The sequence below is a fragment of the Stylophora pistillata genome, chromosome 9 (assembly GCF_964205215.1).
Source record: "Stylophora pistillata chromosome 9, jaStyPist1.2, whole genome shotgun sequence".
In the NCBI taxonomy this organism is placed as follows: Eukaryota; Metazoa; Cnidaria; class Anthozoa; order Scleractinia; family Pocilloporidae; genus Stylophora; species Stylophora pistillata.
In genome coordinates, this window is record NC_142527.1 from 30005327 (window position 1) to 30024444 (window position 19118).

Below are 19118 nucleotides of genomic sequence, written 5' to 3' on the forward strand. Positions count from 1 at the left end.
CAAAAAAAACCTTGGCTTTCCGTGTTTTGTCGATAGCACCGTTACTTAAGAAACTTTTTAAATACATTCTAAACCCACACTCCCACACCTAATAACTTCTCTCGAACAACGTCTGTCTTCTCCTCTATCCCCCCTCCACTGTTGTTTATCGCCGATGTTCCTATATAGAGTCATAACTAATGTGTCTGGGAGTGAAGGATATAAAGCTTATGCTTACATGGCATGAAAACTAAGAGGGAGAAAACTGGTCAGCAGTTTTCAAGATGGCGGACAGCCGATAAGGTGTTGTGCAATTACAGAAGATATCACTGTTGGGAGACGTTGCCTTCATGTTACATTTGCTGAGGAGATCTGTCAGCAAAGGGATAGGAGGACTATACTTATGTAGGAATAACCACAGCTCCGCGGAAGAATCTCGATTGCAATGGAACGAGGCCTATTTTAATGGCGTGACCGTGGATTTGGACCAACTAGGAGAGCAGTGTAGCCCTGGAGACTTTTCTGTGAAGTTAAAGGGTGAGTGGTTGGTTTTCACGGTAATCCGGTCTTTTCGTCCACGAGTCTTTTCGTCCAAGTCTTTTCGTCTAAAGTCTTAGGTCCATTCGTCCAATATCAAGTCTTTTCGTCAAAGTTACAACATTGTTTTAAAATATGAAGTTAATTTTAGCGCAATATATTTTATTAGCTAGTGACAAAAATAAAGACTTGCCGTTTAATTATTTCGCGCAAAAGAAATGGGAATATTAGGCTTGTTATGAAGCGTCTGTTAGGCGTAATAGACAACTAAGTGTAACATCACTAAATGTCCGACACAACCAACAACATAGTCCAACATGATAAAGTAATAAAACTCAGCCAAAAAGAACCCCAAGTAAGCATCTTCTCTGTGTATCCATCGTAATTCATGACGTTGAATTCGTAAACGAGGATTGGTGACTAAAGCTATCGGAACTAAAATGGCAACGGCTCGCACTAACAAGTTCTTTATGTAACCTTATCTAACCTTCTAAAAGTTGTAAGAAATATACAACTTTTTTGAAAGACATGTTTCGGCATGCATATGTCATCTTCAGTCAATGAGTAACTGAGTGTGAACAATTATATAGTATACAAGTAGATGAATAAATTATTTGCAGTATGTGATGTAATACAAAAGCGGGTACTAATTACAATGTGACACCAAAACATCAAAGGTGTAAACTAGAACGCTAGAAAAGTGTTATAATGTTGTAATTGCATGGAAAGTGATAAAAACTCGCATATTTTTAAGCATTTCAACACATCTCCTTCTTGTAAGAACAAATACTCCCCTTCTTGTTTTATTATTCTGGATTCTGCTAACAACTCAATTGATTTAAAACTCAAAGAAGCTTTTGCTGTGAATAAGATGAAACCTAAACTTAACAAACAGTTACAGCAATATAACACTTTTCTAGGGTTCTAGTTTACACCTTTGATGTTTTGGTGTCATGTTATAATTAGTACCTGCTTTTGTATTACATCATGCTGTAAATAATTTATTCATCTACTTGTATACTATATAATTGTTCACACTCAGTTACTCATTGACTGACGATGGCATATGCGTGCCGAAACATGTCTTTCAAAAAAGTTGTATAATTATTTCTTACAATATCTATCATACTTGCTATTATTGCGAACTTCTAAAAGTTATTTATTTGCTTCAAGAAAAGACTTGACAATTAGTTGAACAGACTTAGAGGAAACAACTTCGGATGAAAAGACCGTAATTCTTTTTCACTCTTAGTTTTTTGATTCAGCAATTTTGAAATGTTGAAATCTGAGGGAATTGTGACCCGTGTTAACCCATGTTTTGGAAATTGCTGGCTTAATCTTTTTTTGCACAATTTGAGTAAAATTATGCCGGTTGGCCTTGCCAATTCAAAACTAAGCTTTACTTTTTAGAAGGAGAACGTCGTCGTTAAGTCTGATATTTCTACCGTTTTCTCAGAAAGTATCCAGCAGTGGAGAAAAGAGAGGAAGAAGTCTGTGTGGATGAAAGTTCCCATCATTCAGAGTTACTTAATACCAGTGGCATTTGAACATGGCTTCAGGTACCACCATGCAGTTGGAGACCATGCCATGCTGTTAAAATGGCTTCCTAAGAGGGAGCACAATAAAGTTCCACCTTATGCTACACACCAAGTTGGAGTTTCAGGTAATTAGCAAGGACAGAGATGAATTGTTAATAGTGAACTTGTAAAATTTGTGCCAGATTTTCATGTTTTTCATACCCTTCAGGACTTTGCCGTACAGCTGTTGTTTTAAATGGATCTCAGTTATTAGCTGTGGTTACACTCACCTCCTTCCTGAGGTAACCCTGTGGGTAATAACCGTGGGTTGGGATGGGTTTGGGTTTCTCGTCAGGTTTAATCCTCTGGTTACATCGCAAATAATTACCCGAGGTCAAATTTTGACCTAGCAGTGTTTGGCGGGAAATTAATTCACCAGGGAGATCGCAAACCACGAAACTTATGGTTTTTATTGGAGTATTCAGAGCGAAGACAAGTAAAATATACTTAATGTGAACCTTGAAAGTTGGCCATGTTTGATGCTGCGTGTCTTGAATTTGATACTTGCAAGGATATTTGCCGCGATTTCAGTGCAACACCACAAAAATGCCCAGTATGTGCTGCGGTTTCCGGATTTACTATTTTCTTCCATCCGACTGGTTGAACTACTCTTGTGGTTAGATAAACCACTGCTAAACCCTACAACTTGGTTTGGGAAACGTCATGGGTAATTCTTTTGTTCTTTTTTATGTATCCATAGCGATTCCCCACGGCAGTTTCACTGTGGGAATAGAGGTCGCACACAAAACACAGACTTCCTGTGGGTAAGGTCTCACTTTCCCGTGGGCAAAAGGTCTAGTGTAACCACAGCTAATGATTTGAGATGTCTGATACTTTGATTTGTTATTGATATATTCTGGAATTATGGCCAATTGTCTTGACCAAGTGAAGTAATTGTTAATTATTTTAAGTTAAAACATTTTTCCTTGATATATTTTTTTATTATTTTAATATATCTTTTTAACAAAAATTGTCACTTCCAAAAAGGTTCCCTTGAGAGAAAAAATTTGTTTGTACTTTTTTGTAATGATCTCAACATTTGCTTACCCAATTTTGTTAATTTAAAACAATACAGGTCTTGTTCTTAATAGTGAAAAAAATGAAGTATTGGTTGTTCAGGACAAGAACATGGTAAGCAGTACAAAATAAAGGACCCTACTCAGAACTACCCCTGCAAGTGGGCCCCCTCTGGAAATAATTTTTGTTATTTGTCTCTCATGAAAATTGTAAGCTCTGTCGTAGTGATAAAGAGAACCATTTTAAGATTGCAATTGAAAGGTTATGGAATGTTTAGCTGTGAAATAGCAACCGTTAAATCAATCATGGTAGTTAAAATTGTGATGTAAGTGTTGGTAACATTGGTGCTATACTTTTTTGCAGCTGAAGATTGGCCGGCACCTAAAAAGACCAGTTTGGAAATTTCCAGGAGGGCTCTCAGATGAAGGAGAAAGTATCGGTGGGTGTAATCTATTTTATAACACGACTCGGGCATTCAGAGGGCCAATAACTAAAAATCAACCAATCAAAATGCTCTATTGCTGGTCAATATTCTCCCAGTATTGGACCAGGCACTGTCCCGAATGGTCCCGAATGATACCGCACTTGTGTCCCTTTGAACTTTAGTCGTATAATAATTCTCTTATTAACCAAGCTTGCTCTGGACCTTACTGGAAGAATATCGGCCCTCGGTCTATTTGTACAGACTGAACGCAGCGAGGTCCGTACTCTCAAGACCTCGGGCTGATATTCTTCCAGTACGGCCCTCGCGCTTGGTTAATAAGATATATTAGTACCCTTTTAAACAAGGATCAAAGTAATTTTCTGAGGTGTTACATAGGGCTGAGGTTAAATTTTAACGGCAAAATAGTGGTTAATTTATAAAACAGTGTCAATGGTTTGGGTATGATACCAAAGGAACAGGGTTCATCCCAGTTTGCCCAATTGCAGTTACTTTAATTAATGATATTAGATTATGTTATGGGTTTTAATCCATGGACACTAGAAAGTTGCTGATTACTTGTAAACTATTCCCACATTGAGAGCAAGTAGCCAATGTAAGATTAAAATAGTTCTTATTTATTTACCCTATTTTTCATATCTTTTTGGGCTTAACAATGATGTCTGTATGTGATTGCTTTCTGACCTTTTTTCTGCCTTATTAGAAGAAACAGCAGTACGTGAAGTCTGGGAAGAGACTGGAATCAGAGCAGGTAATACACAGGGCACACCTTGTATTAATAAGAAGCTAGGGTAAAGTCCTACGTAGCTAGTTACTTATTTCTTCAAGAGGTTTTATCAGTTTGTTTAACCCTTTAACTTCTCTGTGAGTGATCAAGACAGAATTTCTCCTTACAATATCAATACAATATCAAGCAGACAAGTGATGAGAATAAAGAAAAATATCAACTAGAGGGTTATCAGTTGATCCAATACCAAATTCTCTGAACTAACATCATAAGAATTGTATGGCAGACGGTAAGGAGAACAAAATAAGGAGATCTTGGCCGAATTGCTATTCTTTCTGAACAGGATATTGGTCCATCATTGGTTACCAACTAGCAATTTATTGTTTTCACTGTATCCTAGTTTTCTGGATCCCAATTTTACTTGGGTGTGGCACAGGTTTTAATAAAAGTTGGTTATAAACGGGCCCCTGTGTTTGAGTTTAACCCCATGGCCCCTTTTGTGGATACAATTGCTTTTAACACCATTGGTTGCCACTTATGGAAAAAGTGTCTGAAACCCCTGCTGCCTGAAGGGAGGAATATTAAGAGTAAGGTGTCCGATCCAACAAACCAAGACTATTAAGCCAACAAAAAAAGGAACTCTTTATATGGAGTCCAGCATCAGGGTTGTCAGATGAAAAAGTTGCAATTGCCAGTTGGATTTTTGGGTGGCAGTCACTTGGTAAAACACAATGGACACTTCCTAGGTTAGTAAAAGTAAAAGTAGGAAAGTCTGTTTACGAGCCTAGTGGCCCATTAGGCCAGTGCTTTACTCCGGTTTCTGTAGCATGAAGTGACTAGGAGTATTTCTACTCTCCCCTGGATGGGATGCTAGTCCATCGCATGGTTACCCCCAGCATTAAATTGCCAGTACCCATTTATACACCTGGGTGAAGAGAGGCACTGTGAGAGTACAGTGTCTTGCCTAAGAACACAACACAATGTCCCGGCTGGGGCTCGAACCCGGACCACTCGATCCGGAGTCGAGTGCACTAACCATGAGGCCATCGCGCCTCCACACTTCCTAGGTTACGCACTTACAATTTTTCACTACCATTGAGCCACCTCACTTGAAATTTCAAGCCAGCAGGGTAATTTCTCAGCCACAACCATGCAGCATGCCAATCACTAGGGCACCTCCTCTCCTTCTGTTCCATGTGTGCAAAGTGGAATTTTGATTTTGTGAGGATTTTCTGAAGATTTTTCTTTTGATTGCAGAATTCAAATCCATTCTGTTGTTTAGACAACAACATGAAATGAAGAATGCTTTTGACAAGTCTGATATCTATGTTGTGTGTAGAATGGAACCATTGAGCTTCGGCATTAGTCATTGTGAAGATGAGATTGCACAATGTCAGTGGATGGAACTTTCAACTCTCCTTATGCACACAGACACCACTCCATTGACAAAATTAGCCGCAAGATTAGCAAAACATGGACTGAAGAATGGATTTGAAAGTGTTGACATTGTGGCAAATAGTATGAGATCTTGGGTGAATCCAAGTCAAACTTTCAGTCTTTTTCATAGATATATGCCAAGCTAACAGTTGGATGTCTTTTTACACATTTTTTATCTTTATAAATTTTCATTTTGGGAATTGGGCGAGACAGATTTTGGCAAATATTGTTGAATTTGTGCAAATCATTTTATTTAAATTCCATCAATTGTATGTCTTAAAGCAGATAATAAGTGAAGTATGTCTCATTCATTGGACAATTAGACTTATAATACTCATGAATATTCTATTATTATTAAGTTTAGTAAGGATGACACTTTTACACTAACACATACTCTAGTAAAATACCCATTAAAAAAATTGCTTACTGTTCAATTGATTCATGTGTTTGCTTCAATTACAATCATTCTAAGAAATACTCTTTGTGGTGGCAATAGGGAAGAAATATTCTCTGCAATTGACATGACACAAAATCTTTAGCCCAGTCCATAAAAACAAAATGACAAGTAACAATTGATACTAATTTTGAAAATAACAAATAACATTGATGGCTTATCAAGCATACAATGTCAGGATATAAATTAAAATACCTTTTATCTCTGATATCAAATTGTGTTATCGTAGTCTAAAAAATTCGTTGTACATAGAGTTAACATATATGATACTCTGTTGGATAACAACTGATTCAGAAATGATTTTTGAAATGAAAGTGTTTTTCACTTTTTACTTTAAGGGAATTGTGACTGTATCTCTGTTAAATGCCATTCACAAAAATTTAATTTTAATAAATGAAAAATCTATTTGCTAAGACTGGCTTAACTTACTACTTTGCTAAAACGACTTAAAAACATAAAAAATTACATGCCCCAGTGTATTTTACGTTTGAATATTGTAAGAGATTATTTTTTTTTCCAACTTCCTAGATCGTTTTTACATAACAGTTATAGAGGGTCAAGAAATTATAATTATACACTAAACAACTTTAAGTATTTCAGTAAATGGTTCGTACAGTCTCAGAGTTAACCCTCCTTGACATCATTAGACTTCAAGACTTATGTTATATCACCAAAAAAGATTGGTCATGAAGCTTGAAGCCAAGCAGGATGTGCCTTAAAATGAGACTTTTTCGGAAAATGATTTTTAACAGTAATGGGAATTCCTTTTCCTTTGTTTCCTGACTGGCGTACAGTATATTTTCCCAAGATGTATCTGTCGGGATGTTGTTGGCCAGTGTATTCTGGATCTATTGTCCCATCATTAACCGGATTAGAGGCCAAAGTTCGGATCAATCTCATCACAGCTTGTTGTTCTGAACAAAAGAAAAATCATACATGTATGTAAGTTTAGTGGGAAGCAACATACAGTTCTTGCTCATAAGAACACTTTCCAAATGAGTGTTGTAAAAGCAAAAATCATATAGTCAATTTGAACAAAGAAGATATCACAAGAAACAAAGAAGAACAGAGAAGATACGAGGGAAGCAAGAAATTGGTAACCTTAGTAACCTTAATCAAAGTTGAAGTTGGAGCACTGTGTAAAGTAAATGTACCTTCATTTCCAGCTTTCTTTAACCATCGATTTACAGCGGGTACAATATCAGGCCTGAATGTAGAACTAATAGTCTATTTTATAAAGAAGAGAAAACATCAAGTTCTTTACACTGTCAGTCATTTAAATTGTATCTAAGCTAAAGGAGGTTAACAGCAGTAATTACAACATCCTACTGTCTTTTATTATATTTACTTAAGATTTACACAAGTAAACCATGGAAGGTCACATACTAAATTTAACAGAGAACAATATTTTGTCAATAATATACAGAATTTGTCATTATTAATTTGGATTAGTTACCTGATCAACATTTTGTGTGTCATGCACAACATCCAACATCTTTGATACTATCTTCCTGTCTGTAAGAAAAAAATGCAATTTGTAATTAATATTACTGGACAGGTATTATTTTAATCTTAAGTAATTGTGCACTTGGCTTGACCCTAAAGCACACACACACTACCCTGTAGAGTATTAATGATGACACAGCATCTCACTGGTATTGGCACATATAAATTTTAACTTGTTTTTGCCTTTTGTAAGGAATGTGTCAACTACTCGTAAGCTGAGATCATCCACATTATTAGAAAACAAACATATCTGGGGTATCTACACTAACTCAATAGCTAAACTTTTTTTTTCTCAATCATTAATTGATTTTATAATGTTGGTTTCCACAAATTTAACAAGTCAGTGATATATATTAATTAACTTCACTCAAGCCATGTAGTAGGTTTCAATAACAAGTTATTGAAATTTATTACTCCATCACCTTTCATGCCAGCATTTCTGACCCACGCTTGTGCTGCTGGTACAGCATTCCGAGTCATAGTAGCCTTTAAAACCTGAAATGGAGGAACATTGTTAATCCCTTAACTCCCAGAAGTGATTTAAAACATGTAACTTCTCCCTGAAATATTATTTGCAAACAGCTAATGAGAATACTCAAACTTATCAGGTAGAAGTTGATGCCTTGATTGAACACCAAATTCTCACAACCAATTTACAAAGAAATGTGTAGTAGCTAGAGGGGAGATTCAACAATCGGATCTTGGAAGTTAAAGAGATTAAGCCAGTGAGCAGGTCCTCATAATAAGCCCTTCAACACAAAATGTTCCTTCAGCCATGTGAAAGTAGATCTATGAGGCCTTGAGCAATGTTAGCCAGCAAGAAGTCTGCAAGGGGCCCATCACTGACACACTCAGCCAAAACCTTTCCTTGACTTGTCTCAAATCTTGTGGATAGAGAAATGTGCATCCTGCAGAACTTCTAAATTAAAAGAATCTGCTCACGGCCTACACATTGTTACAAGAATAGTACTACAAGAAAATATTACGGCTGCTGTTAATGTGCCAAGGAACAGAAATAATTTATTTCCGTTAAAGATCTCTCCATTACAGTAGTAATAGAGTACTTGTTTAATACTGTAGTAAAGGGTACTTGTTTAAGAAAGCTGTCCAAATCAAAGACGAAAACAGTGATACTGCAGTTTATGTAGGGAGCCACCTTAAAGTGCACCTGTATATAGCCTTGTGTTTTTGCACTTTCACCTTGGCATTCACTCAGTTTTGGGAAGTTTCTATCAGTTGTTCCCAGTTTCAAAATGATTCAAAGACTAATAAATGTTGTTCACAATTGGATCCAAGTGACAAAAACATACTACACAGCAGTCAGTTGAGTTTCGTCACTTGTGTCACATCCACTAACAATGGTACAAGGAAGAGTCTTAACTCTTTAGTCCCTAAGAGTGACTGGCTTCTATGGGAAGCAGGGATGGCGTAGTAGTGAGAGCACTCGCCTCCCACCAATGTGGCCTAGGTTCGATTCCCAGACCCGACACCTAAGTGGGTTGAGTTTGTGTTGGTTCTCTTCTCTGCTTCGAGGGTTTTTCTCTGGGTTCTCCAGTTTTCCTCCCTCATCAAAAACCAATATACAGCTGATTCCAGCTGGCTGTAAGCTGTGCTCCAATGACACACATGGAGGCACCATTGTAAGCTTTCGGTTCGACCTTGTTGAGCTGCATCGTTGCTGTACTTTGCGACAGTAATTAGCAGAGTACATTATTATTCTAATTTCACCCTACAGTATCACCCTCAAATCAAATGTAAAGGTCACAAGAATAATGGAAATAATCACTTATTTGAGAAGTTCCTGATGTCAAACAAATTCTCCTTACCATTACCACAGGAAATTTATAGAGGTCAGTGTGGAGAATATCAATACCAATATTAGGGTATAAAAGGTGAGCATACCTTATCCATGCCTCTTTTTTCTCTGTCTTTCATTTCCCATAAAGTGTAATACATCGTCTGCTGTTTATCATTTGGTTCCTCAGGTTTATAACCAACTAAGTACAAATAGAATTAATCAAATTGTCCTCTTGGGACAAAATAGACAGCCAACATTCTGCAAGTTATTTGCAACTGGGTACTTGACTGTCTTCAGGGTTTGAACAGCACAGAAATATGACGGGCTATACAGGTTGAGAAAACACCTGTCACACCTCAAGCTAGCCTACACTGCCTTTACACTTCAAAGCCCAGACCAATATAATCTTAATGAATGATTTTATAACTGTCCACATTTTAGCATGACATAAAGTAGAATTCTCTCCTACCATCACAAGGGTCCTGTCCTGGTTTTTCTTTAGGTTTGGGAAACCCTTTTGCCTGCCTCAGGTGGAGTCGCAAAAATGACCTGCAAGAAATAAACTTTAAGTTAACATCAAGATGTTCTTACATACATCAAAAGGTAATCAACAGTAATTGAGACTTAATCAACATGATTATCATGCATTATCCATGTGAAATGAAATTATTCTCCTATACGTGTCCTTACATGGGTATAATTCAAAGCGTACACCTCCCCACCCCCCTGCTAAGAACTAATCTTGTGATTACCGATTGGGGTTACTGTTAAGTTGTTCTCGGGTTTGTTATTCGAAATCCACATAATTTTACAATGAATGCTGTTTTTAAGGCCTGAAAACTGAGTTTTTTCCTATTTCAATGATCAACTGACTTAAAAGCACGTTACTGCTTGGTCTTTATGAGCTAACATCTCAGACAAAGGATCTTTAAGTTACCCTACAACAGCCTCCAATTAGTAATATTAATTTAAGAACTTCGCACAGACAATAGATAGACAAACCTAGTTGGATGAGGGTTATTTCGTCTTGTTGGCGATGTCGGTCGGCAGGGAGTGGGTTCTTGAAGCGCTTTGTAATTGTGTGTTGTGGAATAGGTAGTCACAAAGTGATTACATTTCACTGTGGGCAACGGATCTCCAGGGTTCTCCCATGATCGCTGCCATGATTGTCTAGAAAGGCTTCGAATTTTGTCGAATTCCGTTCTAGGAATACCCTCCTTTCGTCTTTCGTGTTCTCTAAATATCTCAGCGGACTTAGAACGGAAGCGAAGATCGTGTGGATATCCATGATTTGTTAAAACGTGAGTCATAATTGCACTACAAAAACATCAAATGGCGGATGCTTCCAAGATTACTTCGTTGGTCAGAGAATCGAAACGGTGCAAACGGAAGAGCAAATCTTCACACTGTAATGTCAAGTTGGATTAAAATTGATCTGCTATCTTTTAGCTCTTCAGAGGTTTCTGTAGTCGTTGATGCGATCAAGGAAAAATTGTCTCTTTACGAAAATTGATTAGGGCTCCTAGCTCGCGCTACCGCGAAACTGACAACAATCAACATTGCTTAGTTACTTTAATTTATGCAAGAATATTGAGTCGGTTGATTGGGGCTCCCAGCTTGCGCTACCGTACCGCGAAACTGACAATAATCAACATTGCTTTGTCACTTTAATTCATGCAAGAATTTGAGTCGATGCATAAACAATCATTCGTTTGTCTAATTGACTTTAATTGACGTACGTCCCACTTCGTCCTGGAATCAGCTAATTTCCACAATGGTTTATTGCAGTGTTCCAGTAAAGAGAGTGATAAATAATTGATAAAATGAAAATGAGCCGTATTCTAAAAGCCTTTTAATTTTCCAATGGCCTGCGATGCCGCCATCCACTTGAATGTGGATAAATTTGTCACCACAGAATTTGAGTGATTTCGAAATTCACACAAAGCGGGAAAAAATAACTAAAATTACATAGTTGTTGTCCATCCAAAGCTCTTTAAAGATGAAAGAACCAATGCACGGCAACAAAAACAGAACAAGTTCCCACAAAATCACAATGAGGACCAAATATCGGAGGTAGCGCAAAAGACCATGAGCAGTTTTAAAAGTTTCTATTATATGAAGTTGAATTGTTTCAGTTTCTTTAATTCTCTTCAATTTCATCACAATACCCAAAGCCTGTATGGCCCCTAGACTTCCCCCGTAGTTAAGATGTAAACAGAAATAATAGAAGAGCATAAAATTTAAGTAAAAAAAAAAAAACAACAATGATAATAAAAGACGAAGAAGAAGAACGAGAAGTGGAAGAAAACGTTATACCATCAAGAAAAAAATTCGGGAAAATTTAGCATTTAAAACCCGCTTTGCTTCTATTTTCAGCTGACGAATTCGTATCATTAACAGTGATTAGCACGACGAAACCTCAAGAACTTTTAGCTGTTCTTGTACGATTAATAATTGATGGTAAGTAATCTCTCTGTAAAACTTAAAATTATCCGTTGGAACAGAATTTTTAGCGGTAACAATTAGACCGTTCGTTATCTAGTGGTTACTAAACAAACCTAAAACGCGATATGTGTGGACGAGAAAGTAAAACAAAATTATCCTATTGATTTGCAACACAGGAAACATTTAGTATCCTGCCTTAACGCCCTAAATAGAATAGATTAATATTTGGGCAAAGTTCCCAAACATTAAGGCTACCAATTGGGAAAGGAATTGAATTCAGTTCGAAAGATCACTTTAGTTTATACCCATCATTTGAACTTCAAGATAAACGTAAGTTTCGTTTCGTTAATTATTTTGGTAACTTGTCTACATACTCAGTAAAAAAATGTTTAACAAGATTTCCATAGTCACAGACATTGTTATCGTGATGTAAAAAGAATAGCATCAACTGTATGAATTGCAATCCGTGTATATATTACGAACCTAGAGTTATATATATTGTAGCTTTAAAGTAATTTTTTAGAGATTACTCAAACAGTTATTTTGTCAAATTTCCCACACAAGACTGAAACTTAGACGACAAACATTTTTAAAATTTCGGCTCTATTTTTTTTTCCTTTGTGTTCGAGTCTTTTCACGCAGAGAACTAAAATAGATACAGAGAGATTCTGGTGATTGAACAATTTTTTTTTTGAAAGTTTTTTAAGTCTGCCTCAAATATTCCAATATTCAGAAATCCTATGGTTCAAAAATCAAAGGATTTTTGTAAAAACTGCATTAAAAAAATTTCAGCTGCATCAGAATTTTTTAGCGAAAAAACTTATGGCCAAGCAAGGTGGTATCTAGGCAACTGAGATGAAACGATCGAGGGAAATTTGGCTTAATTCTTTTGCCAAGATGTCCCTCTTGTTCAAACTTAAGAAATGATGATATCAATACAAACAATAAGCATGATAGTAAATAGAAATTGTTAGTGGGCATATGTACTGACTCGAATATTATTTCTTATTTCAAATACATTGTAGACAGAATTCTTTCCTTGTAGCATAGGAGTTCCTGTGGGCAAATTTTTGTCCAGCAACTTCCAAGAGGGGTGAAATAATTTAGCAAAGAGTCTACATTTGACCATATCGTTCTCGTGCTTTTTTTCAGTTTTCAAGGAAGAAAACGCTCGAGACAGTTGTTCACAATGAATTACTGCAGCAAGCCTTCTTTTAACTACAGACAGAAAACCATCGAGGAAGAGGTATGGAAAATTTATTCTAAAACTCCGTTTTAAGACAACTCGGCCGGCCTCCTCAGACTCGAGTGACGCTTGCTCATTTAGTGAGACCTGGGTATGGTATTGTTGTGTTTCGAGGAATTTCAACTTGGCTGGTGTTGCCAAACAGTATCACTCGTGCCTCCGCTTTGGGTCATGATACTGAAAGCTACGCCAGTTATAGGTCAAAGGGACAAGGACACAAACGAAAGAGTTTATTTCTCCTTTAAGCCGTTTGTCTAAGCGAACTAAGCAATCTGAGCGAACTTTTAGTTGGACGAAAAAGAGAACAATCCTTCTCCCTTCTGATACTTCTCTCTTCTGATACGATTTCCTCAGATATTGCCTCGTCTCTTCACTCCGAACAAGGCCCGTAAAGCCTTCAACTGGCTGAGATCTGGGCAGTATGACGGTAAGTCCTATGTACTTCAATCTTGAACTCCCAATATATTATCAGGAATTCTCCTTCGAGAGAATTTGATGTTATACAGGTATGAAACCGTCTGGACTGACTGATAAGTTTTTTTTTATATTCTTATACCCCGTTTTACTGGATAATGCAATGATAACATAAGGTTCTTTTTCCACTTCTAGGAATAAGACGGTCAACTTTGACCAACCATCACTGCCCTGTTATCAAGAAAGTTCTTTAATCCACTATACCCTTAATTAATTTTTTCGTCATCATGCCAGAAAGGACCTTTTCCCTCGTTCACTTCTTGTCATCCAGTCTGTCAGGAGTTCATATGTCAGAGGACTTCCTTTCCTGTTTTATTTCATTGTTCGCCATGTTATTTGATATTATTTACCAAAAGGACCCTTTACCCTCATATCAGTATTTTGCATCCGATTTGAGTTCACCCTACAGAATCGAAGGGACAGCATAATGATTCTAAACGTAGCTTCCTTGTGTGTCTGATTGACAGAAAAACTTGCGGTGCTCAAATCGTTTTGGATCAAGGAAGAGGAGAGGCAAGCAACAGAAAAGGTGAAATGATTCGAATGAGAACTGAATCAAGAAAATGAAACATTAGCTAGAAATCATGCCATTTTCTGGCTTTGATGGCAGCGATAAAAAAAAGAAACGTGAGATAGTTCTCCGAGGCTGTTAACTAAAAATTTGGTTTTGATACTGTTGTTCATATCGGTTCGATTTTGTTAAAGCGTTGGATTGTTAGATACATTCTGACAGCTCAACTCCGCAATTGAAGAACTCTAACGTCTCTCAAGACAACGAAGGGAACAGAAAGTCGTTTTCGTCTCAATTAATTTAAGTAAATTAAACTACAACTACCGGGAATAATTTTTTTTCTTTCAGGTTTTAAGGGAAAGTTTTTATCCCCAAGTGGTGCCACGAGTCAGGGTGTGGCTTAATGAAGCTGATGAGAAAGGCGAGCCATTTGAATTCTGTTTGTTTCTTTATTTGTTCATTCCAAGAGCTTTGTATCCTCTAGTAATTGTACACGTAGGCTAAGACCTGACTTGAGTGAAGAAATGATTTGCAATTAGTGATGATATCATCTGTATCATCTTGGACCCCCTAAAAAACTAACGCAATAGCCTAGAATGGGAAACAGTGAAGAATGGTAGAGACACACTTGACACAAGAGACAACAACAAACACATACGTATAGGAAACAAGCTGGGATCAATATCTAGAAGGGTCTGTACCCAGCTACTGATTTTGATCCATAATCTGAAGGGGTTCTGAACTTTTTTCGTGCTATCATGACAACAACTTCAGATATAGTATTATTCGGAGCAGAAGTTGTTTAACTTACGAATTTAGAACTATCAATTCATATAAGGAGGAGCGAGTATTCTAAATTGCCTCAGAAGCATTTATAAAGCGCTTGGGTTCATCAGTTCTGTGTTACGATTCGATGACGCATGTAAGGCACTGATGGAATTTACGTCACTATTTTCGCACGTACACGTAACAAATAAGATGATCAAGAATTCGAGAATCGACCACAATTATGAAATGCTGCCAGCATGAGAAGTTTAAAAATTTTGCTGGTCATCCCGATGCTTTTGTTGATTCTTAACCAGAGGGGCAGCCTAAAGATGTTTGCTGTGAAATGAAATCCTTTATCGTGTTTAATGATTCGGAAGTGCGCTAAGTTGACACTATGATTCACTTTATTCATTTTCCTTTTGCTATAGAGAAGAAAGCAATCATCAAATTGTTTCGGAGCATGGCCAGTCAACCTACTCCTGAGAAAGCTACCACAACGCTTAAAAAACCAAGCCAGCCCTTTGATGCCTCAACAACCAGGTCTGGTGCCACGAGCAACCAAACGCAAAAAAGAGGAGTCACTTTGGATGACGGCAGGCACCAAAGAGATCCCAATCTCCTGAGGGCGCGTAGACGTGGGGACCTTATTTGCGTGGCGCAGAAAAGAACTGAGTTCGATATTGCACCTGACTGGAGAGCACCAATGCGCAGCGTGGTTCCTATGACCCAGGTCACTCGGGCGGCTCCGACGCAGGAGAGGCTACCAAGGTTAACTAAGCATGTCTGTCTACATAATCAGCGAGAGTTCATCATTCATCCCGAATGGATTATTCACTAAATCATGAAGGTTTAACTCGAGGGAGTAGTTCATTCCATTTTTTCAGCTTTTTCACATGTTTCATAAATTGTTAGTTGTATTCCGTTAGAAATAAACAGTTGATAACGGCACACTTGATGAGTATCATCTCTCAGGGGGGATTCGAAATAAAGTGAAGCGGCTTTTTTTTAAGCTATGCGATTTGAAGATCAAAGTAATGACTAAATCTAAGAAGATCGTTCAAATAGGACCTTACAATAATTAAAGGAAGCCGATGTTCTTTGGGAATCTGTCCTCATAGCGCTACCTGAGTTTTGTCTTCAATCAGTGACCAATGTCTTCCTTTAATCACACTGAATTTACAACATTATCGCTCTTTTTCTAAAGGTTTTCCAAACATTTCATTTTAATTGTGTATGGTACTTCAAGCTTTAAAAGCATTTCTGGTCGTTCTGTGGCCAATAAAATCCTCAGCGAAATAACATCAGTTGACAATACTCTTACGCCGTTTAAAACAGGCCTAGACATTTTGCTTTAGAGTTAAGACTTAGATTAAAGCATAGAGTAGTCAGTAACATGCAGTTTAATCTGCTACCAAACATTGGTTACATATATTCTGAAATTTTTTAAGTTTATTTACGTACGTCATTTGACGGGTCATAATCAGATAATCAAGTAATCTAGAGTCACTCGTGCAGTATCTACCTCTAACGTCACTCAATACCTACCTATCTACAAAAAAGATTTAACAACAGATAAGGACAAAACATTGCTTAAATTGTAAAAACTCAAAATAATCTTGGATAAAAATTCTGAATACGATGACTTACATATATTATCAACTCAAAGCAAATGAAAAATGGTGCGAATGACACGAATGATTTTTAAAAAAAGTCATTAACACTCAGAGTCACGAAAAAAATTTGGACATAAAAAGAGTCTTTCTGTATTTTTTTTAAATTCAGGGATCAATTAATTCTCAATGTAGTTCGATTTGGAAAAGACACAATTGTTTTGGAGAGAATGGAGATCAAAATTAATCACTTTGTTTCAGATAAGCTTTTTATTTAGACGTCTTTCGCAGAACACTCAGAAACATCGTACTGCGCTCGTACCAAACTTTTCATATCACTCTTCAGTCTTGCAAGTACTCTAATTTTACCTTTGTAGTTTTGTCTTTAATGAACTATTTTTTTCATTGATTCTATATTTGAGTATTTGAAGTAAGAGAAGAAACCGTCATAGACTCAGGAGAGACTTTCAATGAAAGTCGAAAGGTCATCGTATTTAAAATTTTGAAACAAGATCGTTTTACATTTTTACCCTTATCTCCATATTTCATCGAGAATTCTGAGGATTTAGTGAAAAATTGCGCGAACGACAATTCTCACAAAAATCTCTAAAAAAAAATTGTTAAAATACCTCGTATCTTAATTTCCCGTAAATCGTCGTTCAATCCGTTCCAAACGGCTTTTATCAGAGTGACCTGTTTGGGTGTGCTTTAGAGATTCGTGTTGTAACGTACTGGACTGTTCAAAACAAGTGGTAGTTACTTCAGCCAAGAATATTCTATTCAGGCAAATTCTCGTGGAAGTACATCGATAAGTGTAGTACTTTAGAATCAATAAACTTGCCTTTCCCGACGAAAGTTACTACCCTTTGCAGCATCGGTTGTTTTGGAATTCTGGCGAGACGTGTTTGAATAAATGTTCACAACTGTTCTTAATTGTTCTTCTCATGAGTATTTGGTTATAAGCCAAACGGGTTATACGAATTCACTGACAAAACTCAGTTGTACTCGAAGAATCTGCGGTTCGTGCATCGCGTGATGAAATGGTGTGAAGAGCAATATTGCTGATTTGTTGATTAGACGCACTGCCCCTTTCACACATTGCCTTGAAGGCTCTTCTGTATTTTGGGATTCTCCATGCGTAGATAAAAGGATTAATACCACTGCTTATCAAAAGAATCTTATTTGCAGTGTAAAGAAAAGATCGAAAGCCAACCTGGGTGCTTAGTCGCGGACGAAACAACATCACGTTTAGAGCTATAAACTGAGGCGTAAATGTGAGGTAAAATACGACCAGAACGATGATAATTGCGTTTAAAACTTTTCTTTCCCTTTTCCTGAGCGTGTAGAACATAGGTTTATCTGTGGGGGACAAAGCTCTCACTTGATTCGTGTGCAGGCGAAGAGCGCGATACGTTTCCCAGAAAACCACAGCAAGAATGAGTAACGGAAGAGATAGATGAAGGTGACAATAGAGCAAAGTTGAAATATCTTGAGAGATTCCGATGCGTGAAAGACTTATAAAGAGCAAGGAATAGATCCAAACTGCTATGATGAAAATTTTAACTTTCTTTTTGCCGACGTCAACTTGCATTTTGTATCTCAATGGTGATTCTATTGCAAACAAACGATCAAATGACATCGCCATCACTGTGCAAGATCCAACAACATTTGTTATGATGCCAGTAGTTATTATTATAACTCGAATTCCCACAAGTTTTTCGTCAGTTCTGGAATGGAATATGACATAATCGTAGTAAAGGCTTCCGTATCCGGGAACAGTTCCCGAGATGAAATCACACAAACTTAAGTTCATTACGAGAAGTGTAAATGGTGACCTGCATAACTGCTTTTGTCGACGAGAATCCCTGAAGATGGTAATAAGTAGAATGACGTTTGAAAGAACTGCTGGCGTAGAGACGACAAAGTCGATGACTGTATGCGCCAGGAAGAATGACGAATAACTATGAAATGGTTTTTGAGTTGGAACTGAAGGACCTGTGGCCATTTTCACGGTCAAATTCATAGATGACATGCCGCACGGAACCAGGAGACCATAACAGAGCGAGCTCGCCTTCCAGAAGATCTTCGCGCACCCAGTAAAGCTGAAAACTCAAAACGGATAACGTGGACAGGTAAAAAACGGCTTACCAGAGGATAAATCTTAAGGGAAGTAAAAACGAGGTTGCTCTCTCAAGATGTATATATCTTATGTAATTATATACACTTTTTATTTGCTTTATCCGTCCTCTATATGCGTCATAGGTCGATAATAATGATTTCAGTATTGGATGTCTAATTTAGACCAGAGATAATGATGCGGAAATAAACGCTTCAGGATTCAAGAGATTTCTGACCGCAATGATATTTCCTATCAATGTCCCTCGGTATTAGTATAGCCTCAAAAAAAATTTCGTCCCACGCAAGGCTCTTTAAACGTCGTTTCAAATTTTGATTTTACGAGACCAGATTATGAAACGAATACATGTATCGCGGTACGAATATTTTTCTTTGAGACATGGTGCATTATTTACATGAGGGTTAATTTAACTAGCAAATGATATGCACATGAACCCGATCCTGGTCGATTGCG

General features: G+C 37.3%; 3 protein-coding genes across 5 annotated transcripts; 2 read left to right on the top strand and 1 right to left on the bottom strand.

The window, feature by feature from the left end:
* The first annotated feature begins 237 nt into the window (after positions 1-237).
* LOC111332836 (nucleoside diphosphate-linked moiety X motif 6-like) lies at positions 238-6150 on the top strand. Its single transcript, XM_022938296.2, has 6 exons — positions 238-516; positions 1973-2179; positions 3169-3224; positions 3474-3549; positions 4256-4303; positions 5537-6150. The coding sequence occupies exons 1-6, from the start codon at positions 330-332 to the stop codon at positions 5860-5862; spliced, it is 900 nt and encodes a 299-aa protein (XP_022794031.1). The 5' UTR covers positions 238-329; the 3' UTR covers positions 5863-6150.
* On the bottom strand, positions 5943-11089 carry LOC111332835 (uncharacterized). The gene is made up of 7 exons (XM_022938295.2): positions 10477-11089; positions 9944-10023; positions 9579-9673; positions 8099-8171; positions 7627-7685; positions 7325-7397; positions 5943-7084 (listed from the first exon to the last, which is right to left on the bottom strand). The coding sequence occupies exons 1-7, from the start codon at positions 10782-10784 to the stop codon at positions 6855-6857; spliced, it is 918 nt and encodes a 305-aa protein (XP_022794030.2). The 5' UTR covers positions 10785-11089; the 3' UTR covers positions 5943-6854.
* Positions 11090-11528: 439 nt separating this feature from the next.
* On the top strand, positions 11529-18903 carry LOC111332824 (uncharacterized). 3 transcript variants are annotated; one of them, XM_088734091.1, is made up of 7 exons: positions 11529-11547; positions 11851-11934; positions 13072-13165; positions 13520-13592; positions 14107-14168; positions 14499-14571; positions 15347-18903. In XM_088734091.1, exons 3-7 carry the CDS (start codon positions 13109-13111, stop codon positions 15754-15756), a joined length of 675 nt encoding a protein of 224 aa, XP_088590217.1. In that variant the 5' UTR covers positions 11529-11547; positions 11851-11934; positions 13072-13108; the 3' UTR covers positions 15757-18903. The 3 variants fall into 3 exon arrangements, with proteins under 3 accessions (XP_088590217.1, XP_088590216.1, XP_022794016.2); XM_088734090.1 differs by lacking the exon at positions 11529-11547 and having other exon boundaries at positions 11654-11934; XM_022938281.2 differs by lacking the exons at positions 11529-11547; positions 11851-11934 and adding an exon at positions 12021-12249.
* Positions 18904-19118: the final 215 nt, after the last annotated feature.